The sequence below is a fragment of the Pelophylax lessonae genome (assembly GCF_965119305.1).
Source record: "Pelophylax lessonae genome assembly, chromosome: 8".
In the NCBI taxonomy this organism is placed as follows: domain Eukaryota; kingdom Metazoa; phylum Chordata; class Amphibia; order Anura; family Ranidae; genus Pelophylax; species Pelophylax lessonae.
The window spans coordinates 180624925-180650225 of NC_138775.1; the positions used below are offsets into that span (position 1 = coordinate 180624925).

A 25301-nucleotide genomic window follows, 5' to 3' on the forward strand; every position below is an offset into this window, starting at 1 on the left:
GCTGAGGTCCCTCAGGGACAACCCGTCCTAGTCACTCAGGACCTGTATGCGGGGCCTGGGGTTGGTGGTATCGGCCTTCGAGGCGATACCCTATGCTCGGTTCCACACGCAGGATTTCCGGACGGTGATCCTGGACAGGTGGGACAGACTGTCTCAGTCCTTGATTCTGGATGTCTCCTTGAGTCGTCAGACCAGATGGACTCTTCTGTGGTGGCTCCGGTTCCCGTCGGTGGCGGAAGGCAAGTCCTTCCGTCCGTTGGTGTGAACGGTGGTTACCACGGACGCCAGCCTGTCGGGCTGGGGTGCAGTCCTTGGCACACTGTCTGCCCAGGGTACTTGGTCGGGGGAGGGATCCTCCATCCCGATGTGTGTACTGGAGTTGCGAGTGATCGAACTCTGTCTCTTCTAGTGGTCGGACCATCTCCGGGGTCTGCCTGTCCGCGTACAGACGGACGATACTACCGCGGTGGCTTCGGTCGCCAACCAGGGTGGCACCAGGAGTGCTCGAACGGCTCGGGTGGTGACCGACATTCGGTCTTGGGCCGAGACTTATGTCCCGGCGCTCTCTGCTGTTCAGCTGCTGTATGCGAGGTGGGGATCCCCGGACGTGGATCTTTTCGTATCCCGGCTACATCTAAAGGTGGATAGGTTCGTGGCAGGAACGCGCGATTCGTTGGCGGACGCCTGGAATGCGTTGGTGGCCTCTTGGCATCAGTATCGTCTGATGTGCGCCTTTCCTCCGGTTCAGTTGCTATCCCGGTTACTCCGCAGATTGGTCTCGGAACCGCGCATGGTGATTCTGGTGGCTCCGGACTGGCCTCGCCGGTCCTAGTACACCGATGATGTTCACCTGGCATTGGCGCCTTCTTGGCGTCTGCCTCTGCGGGAAGATCTCCTGTCTCTAGGTCCGATCTTCCATCTCGCTTTACAGTCGTTGGCCTTATCGGCCTGGCTGTTGAGGCCCATGTCTTGAAGGACAAGGGTCTCTTCCCTGAGGTCATCCCTACCCTAATCGAGGCTAGGAAATCCTCCTCTGGTAAGATCTATTACCGTACCTGGAAAGTCTATTTCGCCTGGTGTGAGTCCAGGGGGCTCTCCCCTCGTTCTTACTCGGTGTCGAGCATCTTGGCTTTCCTCCAGTCTGGAGTGGTTCAGCGTCTGGCGCTGGCCACATTAAAGGGCCAGGTGTCTGCACTGGCTGTCCTTTTCCAACGCCCTGTGGCGTCTCATTCCTTGGTGCGCACCTTCATCAAGGTGTGCAACATTTGACTCCTCCCAGGAAGGAGCCTTTACCTCCACGAGACTTGAACTTGGTTCTGTCCGTGTTACAGCGTGCTCCCTTTGAAAGCATCAGGGAGATATGTTGCCTCTGCTGTTAAAAAAGGTTGCCTTTCTGGTGGCGATCACTTCGGCTCGTAGAGTGTCGGAGCTGGCGGCGTTGACTTACCGCTCCCCTTGCTTGCTAATTCGCAAGGTTAAGGTGGTTTTGCGACCACCCCCCTTCTTCCTTCCCAAGGTGATCTCTGAATTCCACCTTACTGAGGACATTGTCCTGCCTTCCCTATGTGCGAAGCCTATACATCCAAAGGAGTTTGCCTTACGTTCCTTGGATGTTGTCAGGGGGATCAGACTCTCCCTGTCATCTACAGAATCCTTTTTTGAAAGACGGATTCCCTTTTTTGTCCTTCCTGAGGGATCTCGGAAGGGCATGGCTGCGTCCGCAGCAACTATTGCCAAATGCATCAGACAGACCATTGAGCAGGCTTACGCCTTGAAGGAACGGGTTCCGCCCTTCCCTGTTAAGGCGCACTCTACCTGGTCTTTGAGTGCATCCAAGGCCTATTGGCATCGGGCCTCGGTGGCCCGGGTGTGCAAGGCGGCGACTTGGTCGTCGGTGCACACCTTTTCCAAGTACTTCAAAGTAGACGTTCTGGCATCAGTTGATGCTACTTTTGGCCGCAAAGTTCTCAGTGCGGCAGTGCCATGATGGACCCTTGAACTTTTCTCTGGGTCCCTGGCTGTTGGCATTTGCTTTCCTGGGCTGTTGCTCCTGTTGAGCATTGTTTTTTTCTGTTGCCCAGTTGGTTCTCTTACGGTGCATGTAAGATTCCTTTCTCTGATGTGGGTACTGCGTTGCCTTTTCTACGGTTGCGTCTCCCACCCCTCATGTTTATACTGCTTTGGGACATCCCAACAGTGATGACTTAGAGGAGGCGGCGACTGTCGGAGGACGTAAGAGAAAACTGAATTTTTGTAAAATCTTACCTGTAAAATTCCTTTCTCTGAGTCCTCCGACAGTCGCCGCCCCCGACCCTCTTTTGGGGTTCTTATTACCTACTGCTATGCTACCAAACTGAGTTGGGAGTGGTGATGCAGGGGGGGTATTGACCAGATGGGACAGCCCCCATGGGTGTGTATATGCTAATGCCTTTTGTCTTTGGACTAAGTCTATATGCCTAGCTATTCCTACGGATAGGAAGACAATACCCAACAGTGATGACTTAGAGGAGGCGGCGACTGTCGGAGGACTCAGAGAAAGGAATTTTACAGGTAAGATTTTACAAAAATTCAGTTTTTTGTAAAGTAGACATCCTAAGGAATGTCCTGAGAGGCTTGTTGAGCTCATTGAATATTTCATTTTTTTGTCACAGGGGTTTGAAAAATGACTAAAAAAAAAAATATTCTGCTGCTTCTCCTGAGTACAGGGATACCACATATGTGAGACTTTTTGGGAGCCTAGCAGTGTACGGGAGACCGTAAACAAATCACCACCATCAGAATTTCAAATGGCGTACATTTCATTGCATTTTCTCACTACCTATTAATTACTATTCTATTGATGATTGATCTATTGATTGCTACACTTGCCTGGGTGAAAGGGTTAAACGCAGGCGCTGGCAGGAATCAGTGCTGACCGTGCAAATACCGCGTTTTGGGAACCCTAAAATATGGGGACGCTAGTATAGTTCTGATCAGATCAGATATTGATCTGTTCAAACACTATACTAGTAATGGAAGTGTATGTGTGCGTATGTGTGTGTGTTTGTGTGTGTGTGGGTGGTAATCAAGGGGCTATTTCTAACTATGCGCCTGGGATCTGAGCTTTTTTAGACTGACACTAAACTGGCTAATGTCACCTGTGTCACTAATAGTGATCAGAAAAAAAACTGTACACTATAAAAGTGACACTGTGACAGGGCACGGAAGGGGTTAACTGGGGGGGATCAGGGGGTTAAATCTTTATGGGGGGGAGGGTGGCGGGGACCCTAAACCTCCTTTGGGATAGAAACAAACTCGCTAGCGCAAACTCAAGTCACAAACACACTAATACAAAATACAGAAAAACAATATATTACGTTTGTATTAGGGTGTAATGTGACAGGGGGGAAGGGGTTAACTGGGGGTGATCAGGTGGGGATCAGGGGGTTAAATCTTTATTGGGAGGGGGGGTGGCGGGTATTTTAAGTGAAAAAGGGAAGGCCGCAAGCGCTACACCTGTTCACAAATCACACTTATACGGGTATATTGGAAAATGCTATATACTGTATACAGTGTGTGTTGTGACAGGGGGTGTAGGGGTATTTAGGGGGTTAAATCTTTATTGGGGGGGTGGCGGGGACCCTAAACCTCCTTTGGGAGAGAAACGAAGTTGCTAGCGCTAAGTCAAGTCACAATCGCACTAATACAAAATACAGAAATACAGTATATTACATTTGTATTAGTGTTGAATATGACAGGGGGGTGGGGGTTAACTGGGGTTGATCAGGGGGTTAAATCTTTATGGGGGGGTGGTGGGTATTTTTAGTGAAAAAGGGGGGGTCGCAAGCGCTACACCTGTTCACAAATCACACTTATACAGGTATATAGGAAAATGCTATATGCTGTATAAAGTGTGTGTTGTGACGGGGTGTAGGGGTTAACTGGGAGGGCGATCGGGGGTTAAATGTGCCTATCCAAATGTAGAAGTATGTGCTTGTGCAGTTACTTACAGTTAGATGTGCTCTCCTCTCACGCTGGATCCAAAAAGGATGATGGGAGGGGAGGGCACATCTTTTCTGAGCCTGTGTTTACATTTCACAGGCTCAGAGAGTAATCTGATTGGCCTGGACCTGATGACTGATCGGTTCTGAACCCAATCGAGTCATTGGCGGGACCGCGGGTGCGCCCGCACCAGAGCGGCGATGGCTAGTGACGTACCGGTACATCACTTTGCCTGGCCGTGGCTGACCGCCGCAGTATATGTACTTGCGGCGGTCAGCAAGTGGTTAATATCCCCCTGAGGCCAAATAATAGACGTTTGGTGATTACAACATCAAGGAGAAAGGGATTATACATTTTATTCTCCAATGCATAAGATATATACCAGAATAGATCAGTTTCTAATCCCTCATAGGTACCTACATGCGGTGCTAAAAACAGAGATTGGGAGTATAACATGGTCAGACCATGCAAAGATCATGTTGTCTTGTACACTTTCGGAAGGTACATGGCAAGTAAATAGATTTTGGAGATTAAATGAAAGTCTTACAGATCCCAGAAGTGAAAGAGAATGTACTAAACGAGTTAAACTATTATTTTCAAATAAATGATACGCCGGATTGTGACCCTGGAATATTGTGGTAAGCACACAAAACAGTAATTAGAAGGATTTTAATAAAACCTGGATCTAGAATAAAAAAAGAAAGAGAACAATGACTAAAGTCACTCCTTGATGGCCTACATGTAATGGTGCGAGATCATAAAAAATGGCATCGCTAGAATTGGAGAGCTTAGCAAATTAGGTGCGAAAACAGATTACTGACTTAATGCAATATAGAGCTAAGGCTGCTTTACAAAAGAGTCGGAAACTAGGGTTTGAAGCATTTAATAAATGCAGGAGACTCCTCGCTAGAGCAGTTAAAGAAATACAGAGAACCACATATATACCTCAAATAACAACCACTAGAGGAGAAAAAAGATTACTCCCAAAACAAATTGCCCAGACTTTTGGAGACTTCTATTCGACTTTATATAATTTACCATATAGAAGTGGAGTGGAGATTGGAAGTAGACAATATAAAGTCTCTGCTTATGCAGATAACTTACTTTTTTCGCTCACCATACCAGAGGTGTCTCTCCCAAATCTGTTAAAGGAGTTTGAATTTTGTGGGATATTATCTAATATGAAAATTAACTTTGATAAATCAGAAGCACTGGGAGTGAGAGTGTCTTCATCTATTCTGCAGAGATTGAAGCAAAATTTCAAGTTTAGATGGACAGAAAGGGCAATAAAATACCTGGGCACATTTATACCTCCAATTTTAAGGAAGATATACGAATATAACTTTCCTGTTCTCTTGAATACAATAAAACTCCTGTTGGAGAGAGATGGAACTTAGGAATACACTCATGGTTTGGTCGATGTAAGTTAACCACTTAAGCCACGGAAGATTTTACCCCCTTCCTGACCAGGGCCTATTTTGCGATTCTGCACTGCGTGACTTTAACGGACTATTGCGCGGTCGTGCGACGCTGTACCAAAACGAATTTGACGTCCTTTTTTTCCCACAAACAGAGCTTTCTTTTGGTGGTATTTGATCACCTGTGCGATTTTTTTATCATGCGCTATAAACAATAAAGTGCGACAATTTTGCAAAAATAAAAATTTTTCACTTTTTTATATGCAATTCCCCCCAAAAAAATGTAAAAATGTAAATTTTTTTAACATTTTAGGCCAATTTGTTTTCTGCTACAGCAAAAAGCGTATTTTGATTGGTTTGCACAAAAGTTATTGCGTTTTACTAACTAAGGGAAAGATTTTTGTCATTTTTATTGTTTTTTTTTTTTTTAATACGAGTAATGGCGGCGATCTGCGTTTTCTTTTTTATTTTTTTCGGGACTGCGACATTGCAGACAGATCGGACCCTTGACTGACATTTTTTACACTTTTGGGGGTACCAGTGACATTACTACAGTAATCAGTGCTATACATATGCACAGTTACTGTAAAAATGACACTGGGAGGGAAGGGGTTAACTTTATTGGAGAGGGAGGGGTTAAGTGTGTCCCTAGGGGCATGCTTCTAACTGTGATAGGATGTGGCTGTGTGTGTAACAGCAGAGATCAACGGTCCTACATAGCTGGACCGTATGATCTGTGCTTTTACACAGGGGAGAATGACAGGCGGCTTTGTTTACATTAGCCGCCTGCCTTTCTCCCTCTCTACCCGACGTTCACGAGTGACTGGCGGACATTGGGTCCGCCGGTCACACGCACGGGCTGCTTAGTGAACGAGCAGGGGTGGGAGCGCGCCCCCTATTGGCTCCCAGGCTAGTGACGTACCGGTACGTCACTTTGCCTGGGAGGGGCTGACCGCCGCCATATATTGTCGGGCGGCGGTCGGCAAGTGGTTAATAAAAATGTTCCTATTACCGAAATTCATATATCTTTTCCAAACTTTGCCCATCAAGATACTGATCAAATATTTCGGACAAGTCCAATCACTATTTATTAAATTTGTCTGGACAAATAAAAAACCAAGATTGTCACACAAATTTTTGACCCTTCCATAAAGAAATACGGGGGCCTGGCACTGCCAGACTTAAGTAGGTACTATCAAGCCTCTCATCTTTGTAGACAAGTAGACTGGTGCTGACATGGTACATTCAAAAGATGGGTAGAACTGGAACAGGCACAAGTACTGATACCATTGAATAGAGCGGCCTGGTGCTATGATTATCTCCCAGAGAAAATTAAAGTTCACCCGTTGATAGGCAATACGTTGAAAATAACTGATCAAGCCTGCCACCAGGGTTTGAGCCAAATGAACAATTCTCCACTACTGCCTATATTAGGAAATCCCCAGTTTTTGTTAGGAATGGATAAATATCCCTTTGGATACCTTCGTGAGAGGGGGTATTATCAAGTATCCCATTTTTTGAAAGACAATAGATGGCCCACAATAGAGAACTTAGTAGATAGTATGCAAGTGTTTAAGCTCCCATTTTTGAATGCCTTACAGTTGCATCATTTTCTAAACTCGATATCTAACCCTCGAGAATTTAGAAGACAACTTACACCATTTGAAAAACTTTGTGCAGAACCTGGAATTATAACCCATGCTTTATCAAAAAAACTATATTTTTTTAGTGACACCCCAGGAGTAATTTAAATTAGCATGTCTTGATCAATGGGAAAGAGAAATTAATTGTTCCTTCTACTCCGAACAGCGACAAAGAATAATCCAGCGGGATTTTGGTTCATCAAGATGCAATAAAATACAGGAAACAAATTATAAAATAATGGATATAAAGCGATGAAATCAGACTCAAGTAGGCCATCAATCAAAGGATAGATCACACCATATGGTCTCATTAGCTCCAATATATTAAGCAGCCATAATAACACGGCGGTGAAATAGGCTTAGATCAAACCACCAGGAAAAGGCGTATGGTCACAACAACTCCAGTTTACTTGACAATGTTACGAAGCCTACCGCATGTGGAAGTGTACTGCATTTGAAGTGCTGTAGAAAGTGCCAAATCATGCTTTCCTGTTCAGTATGTTGTAGACAGATAGCCTTTTCTGAGTGTAGCTGCCACTAAAAGCTGGCCATTGTCAAATGCGGTACACTTCCACATGCGGTAGGCTTCGTATCATTGTCAAGTAAACTGGAGTTGTGACCATACGCCTTTTCCTGGTGGTTTGATCTAAGCCTATTTCACCGCCCTGTTATTATGGCTGCTTAATATATTGGAGCTGATGAGACCATATGGTGTGATCTATCCTTTGATGGCCTACTTGAGTCTGTTTTCATCGCTTTATATCCATTAATATCTGGTAAGCAGTTGGTGTTACTCCACGTCTGGGTGTTGGCTTTTTACATCTACACAGTCGGAAGTTGGGAATTGGTCTCCACTATCTCTCCATCTTTTGGACTATTGGGACTTTCTGTGGACACTCCACATTGTTTACATATTTATATTTGTCATTCAGTGTTTTGGCGCTACTACATCTTTATTTATGCCTACTTAGTTTGTAATACACTATTTAGTTGGCTGCCTACACATATTGTTCTATTTGATCTTTATTGATCCTGATTTTGCTGTCCGAGCGCAGATTCTCCTCCATTTTTTAAATTATAAAATAATGACCAGGTGGTATTATACTCTGTATAAACTGCATAAAATTTACTTGAATGTATCGCGCTGCCAGGAGGAGCAGGGAACAATAGTACATATATTTTGGACATGCCCCAAGATAGTGGGTTTTTGGGAAGATTAGGAGAATTATGCAGACGTTTACAGAAGAGGAAATTCCGAAGACCCCAGCCTTTTTCCTATTACAATTAACAGAACCATCAACTAAAAACTATAAAAGATATATAGTGAGCCAGTTAGCGAATGCAGCAAGATCATGTATTTCTGAGGGGTTGGAAAAAAGTCACCACAGTTGGGGAATGGATTAGGAAAGTAGAGGAAATAAATAAAATTAAAGATCTGATATTAACAGCGAATCACAATAGAGGGAGATATAATCAAATATGGGAGGCGTGGAATATCTTTGTTTCTTCGAAAGAAGGTAGGGCTCTTATAATATAATGAGGAAGAGGGGAGAAAGGGAAGGGAAAATAGATGGGAAAGATTTATTCCTATAATGTTTGGAGCTCGCCATTGGAGGGAAGGGGTGTGTTTTTTTTTTTTTTTTCTTTCTTTTTTTTTTTTTTTTTGTTTTGGGGAAGGGTTTATATTTACTTGATAAGATAGAGGTCTGTCAAGTAGAGGGAGATTTGGTATTTCTTCCCTACCTACTTGTTGATTATATATTGATGTATGATGTTTTCACTCTTTATTTTTATATATATATATATATATATATATATATATATATATATATATATATATATATATATATATATATATATATTATAAGACCTGTGTGTATGACGATATTTGTTCTTGTATTTGGAATTGTTAATATTTAATCAAAATCAAAATAAAATATATAATGCACCACAGTAGATCCTAAATCACTGTGCATTATGGAGATGCTCGAATCCTGTGTAAAAGCATTTATAAAAAAACTATATATATATATATATATATATATATATATATATATATATATATATATATATATAATGTGTGTGTGTGTAAAATTAGCAGCAGCTATATTCATCTTTTGATGGTTTCCCTTAATATGTGTTTGTCTCCTGTATATAATCAGAATTATTGTAGAGACTGATCTATACCTATTTGGTAACACTCCACATTCACAAGAGTCTGTGTAAATTCATGTAGAACTACAGGGTTGATTTCTATTTTTACTGGAACCAGCGAATCTGTTCACTGGTGTTATGGAGGTACAAAGGTCTGCTGGTGTCTCTAGTAGCTTTTGAATTGATAGGATGATTTGATGCTGCTCATGCTACTTCATGCTTTGCGTAAAGAGGACAGGCTGTGTATAGCAGCGTTTCCATGTGTCATTGCTAAATATTGTCTGTACATTTCTTACTTTTTGTTTTTTTAGGCAAGGTATCGCTGCTTGTTGACAGAGTTTCTGGATGGAATTCAGCTGCAGAAACATCTGAACTTAAAAAGCCACTGGTGATCAAAATCCCTCCAGCTGAAGGAAATGGAATGGTAGTGTTTGGGTTGTGTGTCAGCATTGTGTTATCATTGTACCTTTTGAAAAAATCCCAGTTGTGTTTGTCATAAATCATACCGTATATACTCGAGTATAAGCCGACCCGAGTATAAGCCGAGGCCCCTACTTTTACCACAAAAAGATGGGAAAAATCATTGACTCGAGTATAAGCCTAGGGTGAGAATGCAGGGCGGCGGGCATGGTACAGGAGAACGCAGGGTGACTGGCATGGTGCAGGACAATGCAGGGTACTGGCATGGTGCAGGAGAATGCAGGGTACTGGCATGGTGCAGGACAATGCAGGGTACTGGCATGGTGCAGGAGAATGCAGGGCGGCGGGCATGGTAAAGGAGAATGCAGGGTACTGGCATGGTGCAGGAGAATGCAGGGTACTGGCATGGTGCAGGAGAATGCAGGGCGGCGGGCATGGTACAGGAGAATGCAGGGTACTGGCATGGTGCAGGAGAATGCAGGGTACTGGCATAGTGCAGGAGAATGCAGGACAGTGGGCATGGTACAGGAGAATGCAGGGTACGGGCATGGTACAGGAGAATGCAGGGTACTGGCATGGTGCAGGAGATTGCAGGGCGGCGGGCATGGTGCAGGAGAATGCAGGGTACTGGCATGGTGCAGGAGAATGCAGGGCGGCGGGCATGGTGCAGGAGAATGCAGGGTACTGGCATGGGGCAGGAGAATGCAGGGTACTGGCATGGGGCAGATGAATGCAGGGTACTGGCATGGTACAGGAGGATCCGGGGTTGTGGGCATACTATAGAAGATGCAGTGCTGTGGGCATGGTACAGGTGGACCATGCCCGCAGCACTGCATCCCTTGTAGTGTGCTCGCAGCCCTGCATAATGGCAGGTAGTGAAGCTGTTTCACTTACCTGTTCCAGAGGCGACTTCATTTTAAAAATGTCGCCGCCCGGCGCCGACACGTCATTGCGCACGCACCGCTCGTATACTTTCAGCTATTCCCGGCCTCTCCCGAGCGGCGGCGGCGTGTGCGCGGTGACATGTATTCGATGGGCGGCACCATTTTTAAAGCTTAAGCCCGTCGGAGCGGCCAGGGACTTTTTCTTTTCCCTTGACTCGAGTATAAGCCGAGGGGGATGTTTTTCAGCACAAAAAAATGTGCTGAAAAACTCGGCTTATACTCGAGTATATACGGTAATTAATATAAGTATATGTAAATCCTAAACATAAGCTTCTCTTACTTGCACCCTTTTGGGCTGTAAATATGCAGTTGAAAGCATTTTGTTACATCTTTTCGACTACAGAACACCTCCCCTCTATGCTATAGGGAAGAGTAGAGGAGGAGATGTTCTGTAGTCCTGCTTTAGGGCAGAAAGTGGGTTACTGTCATGATCACTAGATGAAAGCAAAGGGGAAAAAGGCTAAAAAAAAAAAAAAAGAACACCGTTGCAGCCACTTCACTAAATAAAGCATGGTAAGCTGTAAAATATTAGATTTTTGGTTTTGAGTTGGGATTTTTTTTAAAGCCTTTGTGCGTGAGTTGTGTTTTCTTCCTTTTGTTTGGAATGCAGGGCAAACATGAAAAATTATGGAATACTGAAAATCAGGAAGTGTTGAAAATAATGAAATAATAATAAATGAGCAATCAATGTATTGGTTGTTTAATAAAGACCTTTGCAGAGTAGAGATTAAAGTGATACTAAACACGCACTGTTTAATTTACATGATCTTTTCTCTTTCAGTATGTGGATGATGGCACTGTAAAAAACAATATCTACCTTTTTTCCTAATCGATATACAGCTGTCAAAGGACCCAGATCTTTCCCATCCTGTCTGTAGGGAAACAATGACGAGGACTTTCTAGTCCTCTACTACTGGTCACAACAAAAATAAAATATTTAAAATTAAATCTTTATTTCTCTTACGTCCTCCGACAGTTGCCTCTAAGTCATCACTATTGGGTATTGACTTCTGCTCCGCAGGAGTAGCTAGGCATAAGACTTAGTCAAAAAGAACAAAGGCATTTGCATATACACACCCATGAGGGCTGTCCCACTAGGTCAGGGGTGGGGGACCTAAGGCCCGGGGGCCGTATGTGGCCCTCGAAGTAATTTGGTCTGGCCCCCTGTGCAGCTGAGTCACACACAGCAGTACCAGCCAGAACCAGCAGTACCTGCCAGAGACAGCAGTACTCACAGCAGTACCAGCCATAGCCAGCAATGCCAGCCATAGCCAGCAGTACCAGCCAGAACCAGCAGTACCAGCCAGAATCAGCAGTACTCACAGCAGTACCAGCCAGAACCAGCAGTACTCACTGCAGTGCCAGCCAGGACCAGCAGTACCAGTCAGAGCCAGCAGTACTCACAGAAGTACCATCCAGAACCAGCAGTAATCACAGCAGTACCAGCCAGAGCCAGCAGTACCTACAGCACAGTACCAGCCTGTGTTAGCAGTACCCACAGCAGTACCAGCCAGAACCAGCAGTACCAGCCAAAGCCAGCAGTACTCACAGCAGTACCAGCCAGAGCCAGCAGTACCCACAGCAGTACCAGCCAGAGTCAGCAGTACCCACAATAGTACCAGCCAGCAGTACCCACAGCACCAGCCAGCAGTACTAGCCTGAGCCAGCAGTACCTACAGCACAGTACCAGCCTGTGTCAGCAGTATCAGCCTGAGCCAGCAGTACCCACAGCACAGTACCAGTCAGCTATACCCACCAGCAGTACCCACCAGCAGTTCTTTTCAAAACTTACCACCACAAAGAGTTGAGTGCGCTCCAGACATGGAAAACCAGTTGCGAGTAGCATCATCATCAATACCAGCTAACATCACACACCTCACCAAAGAGAAGCAGTTGCAGCCATCACATTAGGGGTGAGTTACTTAAATGTTTGACCAAATATAACAGGCACATTTTTAAGTTGATAATTTTATACGGCCCCCAAATGATTTTTATAAATACCCAAATGGCCCTTAGCAGAAAAAAGGTTCCTCACCCCTGCACTAGGTCAATACCCCCCTGCAGTGACCACTCCCAACTCAGTTTCTTTCTGCCTAGCGTCAGGAGTAGTTAGGCTTCCCTGTGCTGGGGCATCAGTCTCAGCCTATCTAATCTTTTTCATTTGATTTTCTTTTGAAAATGTCAGTTTCTCTTACGTCCTCCGACAGTCGCCGCCTCTTCATATTCGTCACATATGGGGTATTAGACTTTGCTCCGAAGGAGTAGCTAGGCAACAGAATATGTTAACAATAAAGCTTTAACATATCCCACCCTCAAGGGGTGGTCCCCTCAGTCAATACCCTCCTACTTCCTGCAACCATATCTCAGTTTTAATGTCTAGCTTGTCAGGAGTGGCTGGCTCTCTCTGTGCTGGGACTTTTTGTCCCAGACTCTTTCTTCTTTTTGATTTTTGTTTGAGTTTTCTCTCTACCTTTACTTAGCTGTTATTTTTGTCAGCATTAGTTAGTTCTTCGGACGAAGAGGATCATGCGGACTGGGTCTCGGGCTGATCCCCCTGGTCGCAGGTCGTGGGTCAGTGGCTTCCCAGTCTGCCATCGAGCGTTCAGCCAGGTAACGCTCCTGGCACGGTGAACGACCCATCCCTGTTCGGTGCAGGGATGATTGGTGAGGTGGCTACCTCACCGGACGCTGTGCGGTTTCTGAACCGCCATTGTGTGCGTCTTGATTTGCGACTCTCCCTGCCTCATGTGCAGCGGCTTGTTCGCCTGTGCGGGTTCCCCACGCCATGTGAGGTAAGTGTATCTATGTGGGGACCTGTCTGTCTGGGGGGGGTCTCAGTCTGGGACTGTGTAACCTGCCTTTAATCACACTGCTTGTCTCCCTATATCTCGGCTGCATGCTGTGGGCTGCAAGGGGGGGGGGGAGCTGTATGACACTGAGTATGTCAGGCTGGGCAGTGTGAGGAGCTGTGTGCTGTGGGGCATGTTTTTAATGGCATGTTGGGGCATATACAGCGATCGCTGCGGCGATCTAACATGTATCCATATTTTGGGATAATTTTGTGTGTGATTTTATGCACTGTGGAGCGGCGATTTCGGCGCCAAACGGCGCCATTTTACCGGCGCCCGCTCCGGCCGCATGGTTTACATGCACGGCGGCCATTTTCTTGTAGCCTCCATAGGCTTACATAGAGCGCCCTGGCAGCATCACTTCCTCTCTCCTGGAAGCACCGATCGAGGCAGCAGCAGCAGCGGAGTCTCCTCAGGTTTTATCCTTCTATTCCTGTGTTCCATTGCCTGTATTCAGTCTGTATATTCCCTGTGGGGGTCTCATTGTGCCTGAGTGTGGTGCGGTGGGCTGCGCTTGCCGCGCTTGCTGTAAGGGGGCAGTTAACCCTTGGTTGTCTGGCATACAGGGGCAATGGATTCTCAGGAGGGCAAGTTTCCCACAGTATTGGTGGAAAGCCAGGGGACCGCTGTTTCCCCCCCAGGGGGGGATTTGGCCACTATTGTGGCTGGCCTTGCTGCACAGGTGCAAATGCTGGTGGCTGCTCAATCTACTAAACGGCCCAGAGTTGCTCTGTCCTCTGATTCTGAGGGTGAAGGTGATGGGGCTGTTCTGGCGGGGACCCCCCTATCGGGGTCCCGCTCCTCTCTTGATCTAGTGGGGTCTGAGGTAGAGGCTGAAGTTGAGGGGGTTGATAATTCTCCCCCTGGCTCGCCTGAAGAGCTTGCAATCATGGATGAGTTGATTGCTTCCATTAAGCAGACGCTACGTTTGCAGGACGAGGTGTGTCCCCCAGCTGCCTTGGCGGCTTATGGGACGCAGAGAAAACGCAGGACGCCGCAGGTTTTTCCCTGCAATGCTGATTTTCAGCGCGCTGTTAAGGACCAATGGCGCGATTTGCGCAAGCCTTTTGCGGTACCAAGTAAATTCAAGCTGCGTTATCCTTTCTCGCCTGCCACTGATGAACGGTGGTGTGTGCCTCCGCCAGTGGATCATGCTATTGCGGTTTTGAACAAAGCCACTGCGATCCCTGCAGAGGGATCCCCTATTTTCCGTGATGCCACGGATAGGAGACTGGAGTCTCTTGCCCGTCATACTTATTCTGTTACGGGTTCTATGCTTAAGGCTCTGTTTGCTTCTCTCATGGCGGCCCAGGCGATCGCAAGTTGGACGCAGATGCTTAGGCGCGTCCTAGTGGCCGATTCGGCCTCAGCGGCGACCCTGGATATGGTGGATCAGATCCACCAGGGTGTCATGTATCTGTGTGATGCGGACCTGGACCTGATTCCGTTGGCCGCGCGTGTGCACAGCGTGGCGGTGTTGTCTCGCCGCCTGGTTTGGTTGAAATGTTGGTCGGTGGACCAATCTTCTCGTAAAACCTTAGCCAATCTGCCTTATGATGGGTCTCGCCTTTTTGGGGAGTCCCTGGATGTGTTGATTAAGGGGATTACCGGGGGTAAGAGCACTCTCTTGCCCCATTTCCCCAAGGCTAAGGGGGCTTCTGGGAAGAAGCATGCTAATTTTCGGCCCCCTCAGGGGTCCTTTCGTGCCTTTCGGCCGCACTACAAGGGCAAACCGTTCAAGGGCCAGGGCTCTCAGAAGAAACCCTGGTCTGGAAAACAGAAGTCCGGCCAATCCGGACCTGCGGCCCATAACAGTTCGGCCTGAAGGGGCGCCCTCACCCAGTTTTGGGGTGGGGGGACGCTTGCTCGGTTTTCTTCAGCCCTGGTTGGCCCGTGTGCGGGACAGATGGGTTCTGGAAATCGTTCGATCTGGTTACAAGATCGAGTTTCTCTCTCGGCCAGAGAGCAGATTTTTTCCCTCAAATCTACAACTGTCTCCGGAGCGCCTGCGGGATCTGCACCTGGCGGTGCGGGACCTGAGGGCTCAGGGAGTGGTGGTTCCGGTGCCTCATCGGGACAGATTTCGGGGGTTTTATTCCAATCTGTTCACTGTGCCCAGAAAGGAGGGCAAGGTTCGTCCAATTCTGGACTTGAAAGCTCTGAACCGCTCTGTGAGGGTTCGCAAGTTCCGCATGGAATCCCTGCGCTCGGTGGTGGCTGCCCTGGTTCCGGGGGAATTCATGGCCTCCATCGATTTGAAGGATGCGTATCTTCACATCCCCATATTCGAAGGTCATCAGAGATACCTTCGATTTGCCATTGCGGAGGATCACTACCAGTTCGTGGCGTTGCCCTTTGGGCTCGCCTCGGCTCCGCGGGTCTTCACCAAGGTGCTTGCACCGGTTCTGGCATTATTGAGAGCCCAGGGCATTTCTGTCCTGGGGTATCTGGACGACATTCTGATTCGGTCTGCGACCAGTCAGGGTCTGGAGAAGGACCTGTCTGTCACAATGCAAACTCTGCAGGAGTTCGGTTGGACGATAAATGTTCCAAAGTCGACACTGAGTCCGTCGGTTCGTCTTCCCTATCTGGGAATGATACTGGACTCGGTGCAGGCGAGGGTCTTCCTGCCGGAAGACAAACTCAGGACTCTTCAGGAGGAAGTCAGGTCCCTCAGGGACGTTCCGAACTCGTCTCTGCGGACGTGTATGAGATGTCTGGGATTGATGGTCTCGGCTTTCGAGGCGATTCCTTTCGCGCAGTTTCACACGCGGGGTCTCCAGGCGGAGATCTTGTCCAAGTGGGACGGGCGACCTCAGTCTCTGGATCTTCAGATCTCGTTGAGTCATCGCACCAGGGAAAACCTTCTGTGGTGGCTCCAGTCCCCGTTGGTGTCCGGGGGCAAGTCGTTTCGTCCGATCTCGTGGACGATAATCACCACGGATGCCAGCCTGTCGGGCTGGGGTGGTGTTCTGGGCGTTCTGTCCGCCCAGGGGACCTGGTCGGAGGGGGAGTCTTCCCTCCCGATCAACATTCTGGAATTGCGTGCCATAAGGCTCTGTCTTCATCGCTGGACGGACCGGCTGCAGGGCTGCCCGGTTCGGGTGCAGACGGACAATGCCACGGCGGTGGCCTACATCAACCACCAAGGGGGCACCAGGAGTGCCCGAGCGGCTCGAGAAGTGGCCGACATTCTGTCTTGGGCCGAGACTCATGTCCCGGCGATAACGGCGGTTCACATTCCGGGAGTGGAGAACTGGCAGGCGGACTATCTGAGTCGCCAGACCCTGGATCAGGGGGAATGGTCTCTCCACCCGGCTGTCTTCCAGATGTTGTGCGCGAAGTGGGGTCTTCCAGATGTGGACCTGTTCGCGTCTCGCCTCAACTACAAGGTGAAGAGGTTCGTGGCAAGGACGCGCGACCCTCGGGCAGACGCGTCGGACGCGTTAGTGGCCCCGTGGCATCAGTACAGGCTGATGTACGCGTTTCCACCGATTCAGTTGCTGTCCCGGTTCCTTCGCAGGTTACACTCGGAACGCAGCACGGTGATTCTTGTGGCACCGGACTGGCCTCGCCGGTCCTGGTACGCAGACCTCGTGAATCTGGCGGTCGACGCCCCCTGGCGTCTGCCTCTTCGGGACGATCTACTGTCTCAAGGACCGATTTACCATCCTGCTTTACAGTCGCTGGCTTTGACGGCCTGGCTGTTGAGACCGAGGTCCTGAAGGAGAAGGGTCTCTCTCCAGAGGTTGTTCATACCTTGATCAACGCGAGGAAGTCTTCCTCGGGAAAGGTTTATTACCGTACTTGGAAGGCCTATTTTGCCTGGTGTGAGTCCAGGGGGTTTTCACCCCGCACGTACTCGGTTTCCCGTGTGCTGTCTTTCCTTCAGACGGGTGTCGATCAGCGTTTGGCGCTGGCTACGATAAAGGGTCAGGTGTCTGCGCTGGCCGTTCTGTTTCAACGTCCCGTGGCTTCCAACTCCTTGGTTGGCACTTTTATTCAGGGTGTGCGGCATCTGGTTCCTCCTAGGAGGGATCCCTTGCCCCCTTGGGACTTGAATCTAGTCCTGTCTGTGTTACAACGTGCTCCTTTTGAACAGATCAGGGAGATCTCGTTGTCTATGTTGTCCAAAAAGGTCGCCTTTTTGGTGGCGATCACTTCGGCTCGCAGAGTGTCGGAACTGGCGGCTTTGTCCTGCAAGTCTCCGTACCTGGTTGTTCATTTGGATAAGGTGGTCTTGCGACCTAATCCTTCTTTTCTGCCGAAACGAGTTTCGGAATTCCATCTTAACGAGGATATTGTTTTGCCTTCGTTGTGCACGAAGCCTAAACATCCAAAGGAGGTGAGATTGCATTCTCTGGATGTTGTTCGGGCGATTAGGGTTTACCTTAAATCGACTGAGTCTTTTCGAAAGACGGACTCCTTGTTTGTTCTTCCAGAGGGTCCTCGGAAGGGCATGGCGGCTTCCGCCTCTACCATTGCCAAATGGATCAGGCAGACCATTGAACAGGCCTATGCCTTGCAGGGGAAGGTTCCCCCTGTGCCTGTGAAGGCGCACTCTACTAGATCTCTGAGTACGTCTTGGGCCTGTCGTCATGGGGCTTCTGTAGCCCAGGTGTGTAAGGCGGCGACTTGGTCGACCGTACACACTTTCACAAAATTCTACAAAGTAGATGTTCAGGCATCGGCGGATGCTTCCTTTGGCCGCAAGGTTCTTAGTGCGGCTGTTCCCTAGGGTCCCTTGTTGGGGACTCCTGGCTGTTGGGATAAGTTTTGTATCCCCTGGTTTTTTGTCTTTTCCTGGGTTGTTGCTCCTGTTGAGCACTTATTTTTGCTGTTGCCCAGCTGGTTTCCTTCCTTTGGTAAGGTTCCTTTCTTTGATGTGGAGACTGCGTTGCCTTTCGGCGCGGATGCGTTTCCCACCCCTCATGTTTGCACTGCTTTGGGACGTCCCCATATGTGACGAATATGAAGAGGCGGCGACTGTCGGAGGACGTAAGAGAAAACGGAATTTTTGTAAAATCTTACCTGTAAAATTCCTTTCTCTGAGTCCTCCGACAGTCGCCGCCCCCGCCCCTCTTTTGGGGTTTGAATGTATACTCTACTGCTATTCCACTAAAACTGAGATATGGTTGCAGGAAGTAGGAGGGTATTGACTGAGGGGACCACCCCTTGAGGGTGGGATATGTTAAAGCTTTATTGTTAACATATTCTGTTGCCTAGCTACTCCTTCGGAGCAAAGTCTAATACCCCATATGTGACGAATATGAAGAGGCGGCGACTGTCGGAGGACTCAGAGAAAGGAATTTTACAGGTAAGATTTTACAAAAATTCCGTTTTTTTCTTACTTTACTAGCTGTTTATTTTGTCAGCTTTAGTTTTAGTCGACTCTTCGGAAGAAGATGAATTCATGCGGTGCTGGGATTCTGACTGACCGCCCTGGTTCTCCAGGGCAGAGGGTCAGATGGACCCCCAGCCCGCCATCGAGCGTTCAGCCATGGTTCGTCCTGTCATTATGAACGACCCATCCCTGTTCGCAGCAGGGATGCAGCCGTGAGGTGGCTATCTCACTGGACGCATCTGCGATTCTGCAGTGCAATGTCTCTGGCTAACGGCATTCCCTGTCAGATGACAGCCGCTTTCTGTTCTGAGAGGCTCCCCACGCCATCTGGTACAGGTAAGTACTTCTGTGTGGGAGCACCAGGAGTGCTCGGGCGGCCCGAGACGTGACCGACATTCTGTCTTGGGCCGATTTCAGCAGTTCACATTCCGGGTGTGGAGAATTGGCAGGCCGACTATCTGAGCCGTCAGACCCTGGACCAGGGGGAATGGTCCCTACACCCGGAGGTCTTCCAAATGTTATGTGCGAAGTGGGGATCCCTGGACGTGGATCTGTTCGCATCTCGGCTAAACTAAACGGTGGAAAGGTTTGTGGCAAGAACGCGCGATCCTCTGGCAGAAGCCTCGGATGCGTTGGTGGCCCCTTGGCATCAGTATCGTCTGATGTATGCCTTTCCTCCGATTCAGTTGTTGTCCAGGTTCCTCCGCAGGTTAGCCTTGGAACCGCACCTGGTGATTCTGGTGGCGCCGGACTGGCCTCGCCGGTCCTGGTACGCCGACGTTGTTCACCTGGCAGTGGCGCCTCCGTGGCGACTGCCAATGCGGGAAGATCTGCTGTCTCAGGGACCGATCTTCCATCCTGCTTTACAGTCGCTGGCTTTAATGGCCTGGATGTTGAGACCCAGGTCCTGAGGGAGAGGGGTCTCTCCCCTGAGGTTATACCTACTCTAATCAAGGCGAGGAAAACCTCATCTGGTAAAATCTATTACCGTACCTGGAAAGCTTATTTCGCCTGGTGTGAGTCCAGGGGGTTCTCCCCTCGCTCGTACTCGGTGTAGAGAGTTTTGGCTTTCCTCCAGTCTGGGGTGGAACAGCGCCTGGCGCTGGCCACGATAAAGGGCCAGGTGTCTGCACTGGCTATTCTTTTCCAACGCCCTGTAACGTCTCATTCCTTGATTCGCACCTTCATTCAAGGTGTGCGACATTTGGCTCCTCCCAGGAAGGAGCCTTTACCTCCATGGGACTTGAACTCGGTTCTGTCCGTGCTAGTGTGCTCCCTTTGAAAATATCCGGGAGATATTGTTGCCGGTGCTGTCTCAGAAGGTTGCTTTTTTAGTGGCGATCACTTTGGCTCGCAGAGTGTCGGAGCTGGCTGCGTTGTCTTGCCGCTCTCCTTACTTGATAATTCACAAGGATAAGGTGGTCTTGCGACCACACCCGTCTTTTCTTCCTAAGGTGATCTCTGAGTTCCACCTTAATGAGGATGAAGATGGATTCATGCGGAGCTGGGATTCGGACTTACCGCCCTGGTTCTCCAGGACAGAGGGTCAGATTGACCCCCAGCCCGCCATCGAGCATTCAGCCATGGTTCGTCCTGGCATTATGAACGACCCATCCCTGCTCGCAGCAGGGATGCAGCCGTGAGGTGGCTACCTCACTGGACACATCTGCGGTGCTGCTGTGTAATGTCCCTGGCTAACGGCATTCCCTGTCAGATGAGGACAGCGGCTTTCCGTTCTGAGAGGCACCCCACACCATCTGGTACAGGTAAGTACTTCTGTGTGGGGCCTCTGTGTGGGGTGGCAGTCCTGTGTTGCTGTGTGTTCCCCATGTCTGTGCCGGGGTGGGCCTCCCTGTTTGTGATCCCTGTGGGGTCTTTTTGTACATACACTGCGATGGTGCTGTGTGTTTGGGGGAGCCCCTTTCCTTGTGTCACTTAGATATTTCACTGGGGGTGCAGGTGATGTGTGTGGCGGCCGCAGTGGGGGTAAAACCGTGCGGTCCGCCATCTTTAATTTGGGCAAGCATGTTGGCTTCACTATGGGCTGTATTGAATGCTGTTTTGGCGCCATGCGGCGCGTGTCAGAACGATCGTTCTGCGCGTGTTCGAAGGCCATTTTCCCAAAACCTCCCATTCAGTTCTGTGGGCAGCCATTTTCCCTGAGTCCCTTGCAGCTTATAGTTCATCCTCTTCTGACCTCACTTCCTTTTCCTCTGAAGCAGCGACCTAGGTGGTAACACTCTGTGGGGCTCTGCAGACTATCTCCTCCATAACCTTCTGTTTTGTCATTTCTGGCTCAGTTTTCTTCTCCTATTGGGGGTCTTTTGTCACTGTTCATATAGTGGTGGGCTGCGCACTCTGCGGCGGTGTTAAAGGGACAGTACCTTTTTTTATTGCACTGTATTTTCACCTTGGGCAATGGATTCTCAGGACAGCAAATTCCCTCCAGCCCTGGTGGGGAACCCTAGTCCTCCTGGGGCCCCTGGTGTGCCTGATTTGGCCGCTGTAGTGGTGTCCTTAGTGTCCAAATTGGAGGTGCTGATGGCTGAACTTGCTGCTAGAAAGAGGCCCAGGTTATCTATCTCCTCTGATTCAGAGGGTGATATGGCTGCTGCTGCGGGCGTGCCCTTTTCAGGGTCTCGCTTATCCTTGGACCCGCTGGGGTCTGAGGCGGAGGTGGAGGGGGTTGATGATTCTCCCCCAGGGTCGCCTGAAGAACGCGCGACCATGGATGAATTGATTGTTTCTGTGAAGGAAACATTACATTTGGAGGATGAGCCCAGTCCTCCGGGCATTGTGTCCTCATTTGGGATGCACAGGACCCGCAAGTCGCCGCAGGTTTTTCCCTGCACTGCTGAATTTCATTACACTGTTAATGAACTGTGGCGCACTGTGAAACGTCCATTCCTGGTTCCTAGTCGTTTTTTTTTTTTTTTTTTAACAGAAAAGTTTTATTGGTATTAAACCATAACAATAATACAGCAATACGGCCATCAAGGTACATTGTCCAAAAAGAAATTTAGCAACAGCATAAAACAATATCCCGTGCACAAATACAAGTAAAGTAGGTAAACAGCAAAGCTAACCCAGGACACTAGCCTGGAGTGATAGACATAAGTAATACTAGAGACACAACAGTAACCAAGTCCCAGATCCATGGAGAGTCAGGGGCCCCAAGGGAGGAGCAGGTGTGGGGCCAGAGGACCGAGTTAGGGGACACCACCACCGTGCCCCCCCCCCCAATCCCCCAGGGGGAAACATAACCAAAACATCACCCAGGGGCATGGAGGGATAGAACAGCACCAAGCCATATCCCAAAAGATCTAAAAATGTATAGACCGCGCCCCCAACCACGGATCCCAGATCTTCCCAAACTTCTGTGGGCACTGACGGCCCATATAAGTCAGTTTATATAGCGGAAGGGCCGAGTCCACCAGCGCCCGCCAATGGGCGACCGTCGGGGGAGCGGATCCTCTCCAATGTTGCAGTAGGGGTTTCCTGGCATAAAAAGACAAATAAAATAATAACAGTTTCAGATATTTAGCCTGAGTCACCAAACCACCCATCCCCAAAAGAAGTATCCTAGGGTCAAGGGGCACCTGGACCTCCATCACCGCACCTAACTCGGCCACCACCCCCCTCCAGTACTCCTGGATCCTTGGACAGTCCCACACTACATGAAAAAAAATTCCAACCGCCTGCTGACACTTATAACACAACTCTGAATGCAATGGGTAAATCCTGGCCAAGCGCTGGGGAGTGTAATACGCCCTGTGTAGAAATTTTAGCTGGATAAACCTATCCCTGGCCGAGATCATCGTGGGCAAGTACTGCCGAATCCCCAGTCCCCAGTCCTCCTCAATAAGAGCAGGAACGTCCTGACGCCAGCACTCAAACAGGGAAGGACCCCCATCCGATTTACCACACGTAAGGCGAAGATAGATCGAAGATAGATCGAAGACAGGATCTTGTCCGCATTACGCGCGGTCAGGAACTTCTCCACCTTATTAGGGACGATAGTGATCGCTGCCGGAAACTGCGCTTGCACCGCATGTCTCAACTGTAGGTACCTAAACAACATTCGGGACGGAAGGTTAAATTTCTCTCGCAATTCCGGGAAGGATAGCAAATGCCTGCCGGCATGATGTGCTGCAGTTTGATCACCCCATGTCCAGCCCAGACACTCGGATCCGGGATAGACCTGAGATGAGACAGGTTCGGGTTTCCCCACAAGGGAGTGTGGGGTGAAACAGTCCCCCCCTCCCCCGTGGCCACCAGCATCTGCTCCCACACCCTTACCACCGTACACATCGGCGTTGCCTGAGCCGCCGCTCTCCGTCCCCTATAAACTAAGTTCGAGAGGGCCGCATAGGAGCCCAAAATGGCAGCCTTGAGGGTGACAGCTGGATTAGAGCGAGGCTGGGCAAACCACCATCTCACTGTAACCAGAACTGTCGCCCAATAGTATTTCTTAAAGCAGGGCAACGCCAAACCTCCTGAAGATAGGGGGCAGTTGGAGTTTCCACCAGGCTATACGGGGGACCGCGCCCGCCCATATAAAAGAGGAGAGAACCCCATCTAATCGACGGAAGAAAGACGCAGGGACAGGAAACGGGGTGTTCCTAAAGATATATAGAAATTTAGGGAGAAAAAACATCTTTATTAAATTCACGCGGCCCACAGGTGTCAAGGGGAGCGTCCGCCATACCTGACACTTAGTCATCCCAGTCGGTTTAAATTACTTTATCCCTTTGCGCCGGCTACGGAATCGCGATGGTGTGTGCCTCCACAGGTGGATCACACTGTGGCCATGTTAAACAAGGCTACCTTGATTCCTACTAAGGAGACCCCGGTTTTTCGGGATCTCACGGACAGAAAGTTGGAGTCTCTAGCCCGCCATTCCTACACGGTGGCGGTTCCTTGCTCAAACCTGTTTTCGCGTCCGTCTTGGTGGCTCAGGCGGTGGCTGATTGGACTAAGGTGCTTAGGAGCAACCTCGTGTCTGATTCTGTTCCACCTGCCAGGCTGGCTATGGTCGATCAAATTAACCAAGGAGTCATGTATTTGTGTGATGCGGCCTTAAATGAGGCCCCCTTTGTAGCACGCCTATCTAGTGTTGCGGTGCTTAACCATCGACTGATCTGGCTGAAGAGCTGGTCGGCTGACCAGTCGTCACGGAAAACGGTTGCTGATTTTCCCTATGCTGGTTCTCGCCTTTTTGGCGAGGCGTTGGATACCTTGGTGAAAGGCGTCACGGGGGGCAAGAGCACCTTGCTACCCCAGAACCCGAAGAACGAGTCCTTTCGCGGCAAGCGGGGTTCCACTTCTCGATCCACTCAGGGGTCCTTTCGTGCCTTTCAGAACCAAACCAAGGGCAAGACCTTCAAGGGCCAAGGTAGCCAAAAGAAGCCCTGGGCAGGCAAGCAGAAGTCCGGCAATGCCGGCTCGGCGGGTCAACCCGCCTCTGCCTGAAGGAGCGCCCTCACCCGTTTCAGGGGTGGGGGGACGTTTGCGCGGTTTCCTCCAACCTTGGCTGCTGCGAATTCCAGACAGGTGGGTTCAGGAAATCATTCGATCGGGATACAAGATTGAATTCCTTTCCTGGCCGGCGGACAGGTTTTTTCCCTCAAATCTTCATTTACCTCCCAGGGCATCTGCGGGACCTGCATCAAGCGGTGCAGGACCTCCTTGCCCAGGGGGTGATTGTCCCGGTGCCTCATCGGGACAGGTTTCGGGGGTTTTACTCCAATCGGTTCACTGTGCCCAGAAAGGGGGGCAAAGTGCGTCCTATTCTGGACCTGAAAGCACTGAAAGCTTCGTGTGCGTTCGGAAGTTCTGTATGGAATCTCTCCGTTCGGTGGTGGCCTCCCTGAGTCCGGGGGAATTCCTGGCCTCTATAGACCTGAAGGATGCGTACCTACACATCCCCATTTTCGAGGGTCACCAGAGGTATCTGCGGTTTGCAATAGCGGAGGACCACTATCAGTTTGTGGCGTTACCTTTCTGTCTCGCTTCGGCTCCAAGGGTCTTTACCAAAGTGCTGGCACCTGTTCTGGGCCTGCTAAGGGCACAGGGCATTGCGATCTTGGGGTATCTGGACGTTCTCCTACTAAGGTCGAGTGTCAGCCATTACCTACTGCGCGATCTGTCCACCACGGTACAGACGCTCCAGGAGTTCGGATGGACCATCAACGTACAGAAGTCGATGTTGTCTCCATCGGTTCGTCTTCCCTATCTGGGAATGATCCTGGATTCTGCTCAGGCAAAGGTGTTCTTGCCGGAGGACAAGCTCCGGACCTTGCAGGACGAGATCAAGTCCCTCAGGGACAATCTGTCCTCGTCATTTAGGACTTGTATGCGGGGCCTGGGGTTGATGGTTTCGGCCTTCGAGGCCATTCCCTTCGCTCAGTTTCACACACGGTCTCTCCAAGCGGAGATCCTGGCCAGGTGGGACAGACTGCCTCAGTCCCTGGATCTGAGTGTCTCGTTGAGTCGCCAGACCAGATTGGATCTTCTGTGGTGGCTCCACTCCCCGGCGGTGTCGGAAG

At 49.4% G+C, this 25301-nt stretch overlaps 1 protein-coding gene across 1 annotated transcript in view; it reads left to right on the forward strand.

Moving 5' to 3' along the window:
• TDRD5 (tudor domain containing 5) overlaps positions 1-25301 on the forward strand; it is a gene marked incomplete at both ends in the record, with an annotated part of 586386 nt that overhangs the window by 252766 nt on the left and 308319 nt on the right. The window contains one exon of the mRNA XM_082265311.1: positions 9508-9620. Coding sequence (XP_082121437.1) covers positions 9508-9620 — 113 coding nt within the window. The remainder of the gene's footprint in view (positions 1-9507; positions 9621-25301) is intronic.